This window comes from Rhagoletis zephyria, unplaced genomic scaffold (assembly GCF_001687245.7).
Source record: "Rhagoletis zephyria isolate East Lansing unplaced genomic scaffold, Rhagoletis_zephyria_1.1 Rzeph_scaffold_00041, whole genome shotgun sequence".
Classification (NCBI taxonomy): Eukaryota; Metazoa; Arthropoda; class Insecta; order Diptera; family Tephritidae; genus Rhagoletis; species Rhagoletis zephyria.
Window position 1 is genome coordinate 268,407 of NW_016157125.1, and position 9,009 is coordinate 277,415.

At 37.6% G+C, this 9,009-nt stretch overlaps 1 protein-coding gene across 1 annotated transcript; it reads right to left on the reverse strand.

Moving 5' to 3' along the window:
* Positions 1 to 5,258: 5,258 nt before the first annotated feature.
* On the reverse strand, positions 5,259 to 8,470 carry Nepl4 (Neprilysin-like 4). The gene has a single exon (XM_017621458.1). The coding sequence runs from the start codon at positions 7,898 to 7,900 to the stop codon at positions 5,480 to 5,482; it is 2,421 nt and encodes an 806-aa protein (XP_017476947.1). The 5' UTR covers positions 7,901 to 8,470; the 3' UTR covers positions 5,259 to 5,479.
* Between the last annotated feature and the right edge of the window lie 539 nt (positions 8,471 to 9,009).

Here is a 9,009-nt window from a genome sequence, read left to right on the forward strand (position 1 = left end):
CCGACTCTAATTCAGTTAAATTGTCGGTATCAAACTAAAATGCGTACGAAAGATTAATTTACAAAATATTGTTGAAGAGAGCTGGCACCTGTTTAAAAAATTTAGTTCAATTGAATTGATAAGGTGAATTAAATGTTTGAAAAATGCAATTCAATGAAGGGCTGTTTTCTCAAAGTTGTTGATTTAGAAAAATTCCTCGATAGTGTTGTGACCAATCTAAGCAGTCAAGAAAAAAATAAATAAAACTTAATTAAGTACCATGAACCAAATATTTACAAATTAATTTTCAAACTAATTGTTTAAAAACTCTTTGATCCAGATATTTTTAGAAAGGGCTGCTACTGATATTTCGTGCTGATGGAAACTTTATGTGTTATATTTTTGTTTTCGTCAGCATTTGATACTTCGCCTTGACACGAAATTAATTCAGATACTGATAAATTGTTTGCTATAAAGAATTCGTTCAAATTCTCGGACGCAAAATCCACATATGTATGTACATTAGGGTGGTTAAAAACCAGTTACGTCGGAATTGTATTGATCTCGTATCCTAGGATTGTTCTATATCGAAAAAAAAGTATACCTCTATTTTTTATTTTGAAATCAAAAAATATTTAGAGGTCGCTCAAAGCGCTCAAAGTTTTCCATGTATTTTTATATGGGGTGTTAAAAATTATCATCTAGCATCACTGATATTTGGGCATCTGGCACAGTCATTATACATACATATGTCGCGCCATTATACAGTCGCTGGAATACTGCTACGGTAAGCTTAGGTTTGGTGTTGCGACTTATATTTTTAATAAGTTGTGGTCGCCCAAAGAAATATTAAATTCAAGCGAATTGCATTTTTCTGAATGTTTAGCAAGTTCCTAAACATGGGAAAAAAACCACTTTTCCTAGAAATGGCATCGAATTTTGGAAAATCAATCGATCGGAAAACTCTGGTTCACTTCTGGAGACTTTCAATAATAGTACGCAATTTGTTATTTAAACATTTATTAATACTAACGATTGTTTTATTGGTCCTCCTTTTGCATTTTTCGGGGTTTTTGTGGGGCTTTGGCGGACCTATAAATTATAGTTGCGATGAAAAAATGGTTAAATAAAAAATTTGGTTATTATTACTGGGAATCTTTAGCATTTATAAAATAAAATCAATTTTCCAAAAATTAATTTGGCTCATATTTAATCATATTGCCTTTGAAGGAAATCAACACTGAGTAGAAGGCGTTGAATTCGCGATATTTGTCAGCGGTCAGATTTGATAAAAATTTTTGAACGTTTGTAGGTTAACTTCATAAATAGAAGTATCCTTGCTAAAAATGAACTCATTAGATAGTGTCCTATATTTGAAATGGTTTATTGCCTTGAACAGGAAAGGCCTTAATCATTTTGATCGGAACATAAGAAGGCAACTTCAGAAGGTAAGCTTGGTTTCAATAACAGAAACGTGAAATCGGATTTGTACTAACTGAATTGCACAATAGGCTACATATCTTTTACCTCCCGCAAAGCAGTAGCTGTAACACAATATCGTAGAACGGCAAATTCACTACAGCGAATTTCGCCAAAAAATTAGGAGATCTGCAATTGATCAAAATCGAAGAGAAATGCATAGTAAATACGTTCGGTGCGGTCTAGCGACGATAGATTTATTTCTAATTATCGCCAACGCTGGGCGTTGGCAGCGGTATATGCAAAAGGTAGCCGATTTTTAATATTTGCTTTCAAAGTTATAGAAATACAGTTATCGATTCGTTCAAGTCGGCTTTAAATAAAATAATTTATAATTTTCCATTTTTCCCCATTGCAAAAAATGGGTAGTTTTTTTTTTAAATATGGCTAAAAAACTATGAATGCGACGAATGCAGGGCGAACGGTGAACAATGGCATCGCTTAATTAGGCGAACTTCACCTGCTCTGATACGTACATATTTATTCAAAAATATTTTGTGATTTTCTGGAAACATATGAAATTTTCTGTGTTCTTTGAATATATGTATTTTTTTTTCTCTTAACAGTCGACTGTTTACATTAAAAAAATGCATATTTGAACTCAAAACAAAAACTGACTGAATTCGTAAATCCATATATCCTTTTTTTTTTTGTAAATACGACATTGGGCCGTATGAATACAAATAAGCAATTGCTTTTTTTTTTTAAGTTTCAGACCTTTTACTCAATTTATGTAAAAAACAAAATTTAAGTAAAAGGTATGCAATTTTAAGAAAAAGCAATTGCTTAGTTTTTATTCATACGGCCCATTTTCCTCTTAAAATACAGATTTTCATTAATTACTTCAGTTGCTTTTCGCACTTCGATTACTGATTACATTTATTTCGATTTTTTAAAAGTGCAAATTTTAATTGCAAAGCAATGTCAAATAGCAATATCAATTCACATACATATACTTACATATAAAATTTATAGAATCCTAATAACGGAAAGTGAAGCGGAAGCACCGCAATAAATTTTATGCTCTAATCTAAAAGTCAGCCAGCCAGACTGAAACTGCCGACGGCGGCCATTTGATTATTTAGAATCGAATTTTTACTATGTTCTAAATATAATAATCGATTGATTGGCCAGCCGAAATAGGTTGAATTTTGCGGCTGAATTTTGAGGATAAATGTGCTTGAATGCGTTAAAATATTTGCATGCTTTCTGCATAGAAATGCCTAGGAAGGGAAATATATGTATGTATTTAGTTTTAGCATAAATTGGCAATATATAAATGTATTTGTGTGTGTGTGTGTTTGTGATGCGCTAATAATAACTACACAAACATATATATTTTTTAAATAAAATATGCAACAGACAAACGAAAGTGTCGTAAATATATTGGGCTTAGTAAAATGACAAATTAATAGATGCAAATGTGAGCAGCCAATACAAAAAAAAAATATAAATATTTAAAATGAGTGGGGATACATAGATAAATTTAATTTTGATAAATAGAATCAACTATAAAAAGTATATGATTTTAGTACTATATTATTTTAATAAGCTTGTGTTCGTAATTCGAATTTTTTCTATGCTTTGACAAAAACTCGCAACTCTTATACATTTATTTACTAATTAAAATTTTTTGTTTTACTAAATTGGTTTCAATATTAATGCTGGTGAATTCTATAATCAACGCTTATCATTTTAATTGCTGCTATTTTATGAAAATTATTGTTAAAGCTTTTATTTGTTGCAGTTAATTTCAATAGCATAACTAAATCAATATATTTTCAATAAAATATTAATTAAAAAACTAAATTTACAGATTATTTGCTTTGAAAAATGAAAGAAATAAATTTAGAAAGACTACAATTTAATAAACTTTTGACCGAATACATGTTGTTTTTATTTTTAATAAAACTCAGTCATAAATGAAAAAGTTGTTCTTTAAAGAAAATGTGAAAGAAATTATTAATGAAATGAATGGCAAAAAGTTTCCTGCAAATATTAAAGGCAATTAATTAATTTGAAATAAAGCAAATACTCGTATATGTATGCGCTTACACGTGTGCTGCAAAAACGTAAAAAGTTAGGATATAAAAATAAAATATAAAAGTCTCATGTGACTGAAAAAAGTAAGAAGTAGAAATAACAAAAAGTTGCACAAATCCAAAAAAAAAAAACCGTTAACCCTAAAAAAAACCAAGGATTCCTAAAGCATTACGAAAGTCTCAAATAGGTCTCCAAAAAATAAAAACAAAAAATCCGAAAGATACGCAAATATCGAGAAAGGTCTCAAAAATTCTCTAAAAGCCCACAAAAAGTAAGAATGGAACACAGAAAGCCATATATAATCCTGAATGGCTCGAAATGGCGCGAAAATAAGCCCAATAAATCGAAAAAACTGTCGAATTCCGAATTTATCTTGAAAAGTAAGTCTCGAGAGTTCACAGACACTCTTCATAAATAAAAAATCTCGAAAGAAAATTTTCAAAAGATTCCTAAAATTTTAAATCAGTAAATCACATCCATCAAAATATCGATAGTAAGACAGATAAAAATATCGATAACCAAATTGATAAAAGTATTGATAAACAAATCGATAAAATAATCGATAAGAAAATCGATTAATATCGATAACCAAATCGAGAGATACGAAAACAAAATCAATAGATATCGATTAAAAAATCGACTAAATACCTATTACAAAATCGGTAACAAAATCGACAAAGATATCGACAACAAAATCGATAAAAATATCGATAAGAAAATCGATAAATATCGAAAGCAAAAGCGATAAAATTATCGATAACAAATTCGATAAAGAATATCAATTTTTTTTATCGATACGTTCCGAGAAAACCGAAAATCTCTAAAATCCAGAAATAGTTCCCAAATTGAGACTCTGTGTATCTACATGTCTACATACGTGTATCCTTTTCTTTATAATTACCTTTGTATTAATCTTTTGTCCCCTATCTTCATCCTTACTTTTATCTATATCCTCATCCCCATCTTTTCTAATATTTATCTTTATTTCTACAAACAACAAAAATCCAGTAAAAAAAGACAGTAAAGGAATCAAAAATTTACCGTAAAAAGCGAATCAAGGAAACCCCAGAAAAGAAAGTTTCCAAAAAATGCAGAAACAAAATGTTGCGGAAGTCCTATTAAACAAAAATTTTTTAATCTTTTTCCATCCCTTAAAGATAATATCTGGCCAAAAACTGCCAATCAAATTCAGATGAAAGGCCGACAGAAATGTTAAAATCAGGATTGGATGAAGGGCTCATCTGCGTAAAATAATTGCATGAAATTACCTAAGTCCAAGGATTGAAATCTTTGTATATTTTGTTCCGTACTGAAGAGGGCAGACCTTACTATACGCCTCTACAGGGTTCTTGTAACTGTGTTTCGTACACAATTGGAACCTTATGCCGACTTGCCTATTGGACTTTATCAATGGCGCTTTTGACCTCCTCTATGCAGACCAGATATTTTCACTTCGCAAAATCTTGGAAACGGCCGATGAGTGTTCAGACTTCAAAAGTACCGTTAATTATATCTGAAATCGGCATCCAAAATGCCAGTTTGTCCGCTTTACTGGGCATTTTAAGGAAAAAGGTTTGCCATTTTTATTATTTAATATTTTTTTTTTAATCTTTTTTGTTATGTCTTTATTCTAGTTCTTCCTAGTCGATGCTTGGGATAAACGTCAAATTTTGGTGGTGGTTTTTTAGTACTTATTTTAATAAATTACTACATATCGGCTTAAATTTAAAAACTCTAATTATTTATGTACATATAATTTAAATAATAATAAGGTATGCATTCATCATGCTTTAAAAAAGTATAAGGACTAGTTAGTAATTAAATACATTTAAGTACCTAAGCAATAAAACCTTTGGTTAACCCTACGCTGCTAATACTACGGTTTCTTTTTTTTTAAGCTAAGAAAATGCATCAACCCATTTTCTCTCCAACTTTTTATAACTATCCAATCTTCTGCTCCTTCTACTTCTCACATTCGCTACCACATTTCGCAGCGCTGCACTGCCTTCATGCGACTCTTCGCCGGGCAATCGAACGCCTCCAAAAATTCTGGCATCTGTGCCAACGTGTAGTTCAGCCGCACCGCGTCCGGGTCATGCCAGGCATCGAGCTGCTGATGCGTAGCCTCGTCTGTGTTGCTGCAGAAGAATTGTGCGAACTGCAAGAAAAACAAACGCCCATGGCTGCGCAAAAATTGAGCATCGCGCAGAAAGGAGTTGAGCGCCAAACGCGTGCCACTGACGTCAGCAATGCGCTCGGAGAGGAATTTGGTGCCTTGGCTGAGACATTGAACGTTGCGCGCAAAGTTAACATTTGACTCGATGCGTTTTATCATCAGCTCGTTCATGTTGCCCGCATGGTCATATTCGAGGAATGTGCTATCGAAACTGTGTATGAGCTCATGACCCAACGTGTTTGCCAGATCGCCGTACAGCAAAATCGGCCAGAATTGACGATCGTAGAAGGGCGTTTGCAAATAGGCGTGCGGCACGATAATCATGTTGCTAAGGCAGAAGTAGTAGGGCGTCGAATCCAAGCTGTCGAGAAACGTGGGCGCGTGATAATTGAACGTGTACCACGCGCTGCGGCTGTGATTTTTTGTCGCGCTAGCAGCCAACCGACGCAGATGTCCGTATGTGTGCGCCAAAGCATGCAGATGGTTGCGATAGAAATTGTCGCTGCTCACATTAAGCTGCCATATGAGATCTACATAGAAGGAAGAATTGACCGCGGGCGGCATGTTACCCAAATTGAGGCGCAGCGAACTCAGCTTCTGCTGCATGTATGCAACTATGTCAGCTTCGAACTTCATGCGATTGAGTGCAAGCGTTCGCGCAAACTCCGCCTTAAGCTGTGCGAATATCGAGCGTATGATGCGATCGCTTTCGGCGCGCACGGGTGCGTAATAAAAACGATCATAGGCGTAGCTCATAGCAACGGGTAGCAGTTTGCGCATATGGCGTATGCAAGTGGCGCCGCTTCGGCCATTGCTTAGGGGATTATGTTGCTGCTGCTGCAGGTAGCCGAGAAAGCGCGCCAGCGAGTAAAGGAAATTAATACTGGCCGGTGTTTGATTGTGATAGAGCGCTAGCTTGCAGACTGTTTCCGGCGAATCGACGCGTATGCGATCGGCAGCGTGTAGATGACGTCCCAGCGGCACGCCTATAAATCGCTGCCAGTCCACCTCGCTGCAGCGCACCGTGAGCTCTGCAAAGGTCAGCGTCTCCACAAGATCGCAATCTTCTTCAGAGCTAATGGGTATCGATGTTTGATCGTCGGGCAGCAGTGGCTCATCTGCTACGACGCCAGGTGCCGGCGTTGCGCTGCGCAGCGTGCTGTTTTTCCCCTCTCCATTCACCGCGCACATGCTACCCACTATCGCTTCCAAATCTGCTTCCAGTGCGCGAAACTCTGCAGCCAGCTCAGCGTGACTTTTGCTTGTATGTGCGCGCAGCAGATCGTAAATTTCCTCTGTCAAATTAAGGCGCTTATGCCCGTCGTGAGGCAGCACAAAGAGATCATGATGCGTTGCATTCTCTTGCCGTACACTAAAGTAGACAAACTGCTCACCATAACCGTAACGCGCAAAGTGTGCAAGCATTTCCTGCCAGTTGTGTCGCGAACGCAGTACGCCGTCCATGCGCAATTGCTCATAATAGCCACGCAATGTTAGTGGCGCGGTGTGTGTACAGACGCGATAGTATTGCAACAACTTCGAAAGTATTAGTTCATAATCTTCAGCTTCCGTGCGCGCGGCATAGACATCCCCTGGTACTTCTTCTGCATGCACCGGCGCTTCCAACTGCTTGCGTTTTCTATAAGTTGCATGCAGTGGTGGTGTACGCGCACCATGTGCGCTGCGTATGCGTGCGCGTCGCAGTTGCTGTCTTTGCCTTGCTCTAGTTGCGGCTGCCAACACTGATGCATCAGCGCGTCTACCATTCAACGCACGCTCAAAAAACTCTACATAACGCGCAGTCAGCGATTCCTCGGCAACCTGCATCATGCTAGCGGAAGTATTGGGTCCACTTGGAGGCACCCAATTGCCACACGCATATGTATGAAAGTCATCGCATGCATTCACAGTCCAATCGATGTTACGCTCCAACTGCTCGAGGTGCTGTTCGTTGAGCGTGTCATTGCACGAGCGCGATAGACACGTTTTATTCACGTGCGCCCAAAGCGGATGTGCCGCTGCCATTGTTATTGTGGCGGCATCGGCTAACAATGTGGGGCGCGGTACTGCAGTGCGGGCCATTGACGTCAGCGATGTCAGTGTAAGCACGTGAAATGTAATGCTTATCAGTTGAAAACCGTGCGATATGTGTTGATACAGTTTCGCTGCCAGTGTTGATGACCAGCGAGGGCGACGGCGATGCCGACCTTGTATTACTCGCATGTTGCTCAGCGGCTCTGTATGGGTTTGCAAATTATAATTTTTTTTTTGCTTTTAAGTAATTCGAGACTGTATGCGGACGTTGACGCGTCGTCGCTTTGTTGCTACACGCTTTTTTAAGCTTTCCAAATTTCGCTTTGTAGCGTTGTCTGCGCTCTTCTATATTTTCGTTCACGTTTCTTTTGTGAGTCCCCTTTTTTTACTGTGATCAGCCTAAACTGTACGAATCTGTACTCGAATGTATTTTTTGTAGTTTTAGCAATTTTTCCTCATAATTTCCACTCATTGCAATTGCTCTGATGCTGTCTCCACCGCTGCTGCCACCGTTGCCGCACAGGTACAGTTCTGTATCGCCGGGAAAATATTTCGCCTAGTTTTGTTGGTGATTTGAGCGCCTTTTGTGACAGCTCTTGTTTCTACAATTTCATCACTTTTTTCCTGTTTTCTCCTTTTTATACGTGTGCACTAGCCCTTATTAGCTCAGTTGCAACCGCGTCTAAATTTCTATTTTTTTTTTGACCACAAACGTTGTCGAACCGTTCACTACGGGTACTTTCGTTCTTACTACGCGGTGATTATGTTGTATACCAAATAAATTTAAAATTTTTAAGTTTCAATTAATTTCTATCTTTAATTTTTAAACTTGTTGCTCGCTTTGTTGCTAAAACGCGACTGAATAAAACTGCCGATTTCGTTTTGTCTTCAATTGCAAAAATTGGCTTTCGGTTTCGTATGACAAGTCAGCGCTCATTTACACACAAATATGTACATACATGCGTACATACACAGAGACGCGCGCCGGTACACAGCAAACATTTACCGGCTTAGACCGCCGCCAATGAAAAGTCTTATCGCGGCGTGAGTGTACACATACATACATTTACCGAAGAACGACAGACATTCACATTCGCACAAGTTGTACAATATGCGCCGCATTGCGCCGCGCCGTGCCGCTTTATTTGCTTTTGGTCGCTTTGTCTTATCAGCGCACAATTTTTTAATGCCGCTGCGTTGATTTTATGCGCGCGTCGCCCTATCGTCGCACTTATCTATGCTCATTTCCCTATGCAATAAGTTGAGTCAGACTGGTTTTACACGGCAAAAAAATGTAT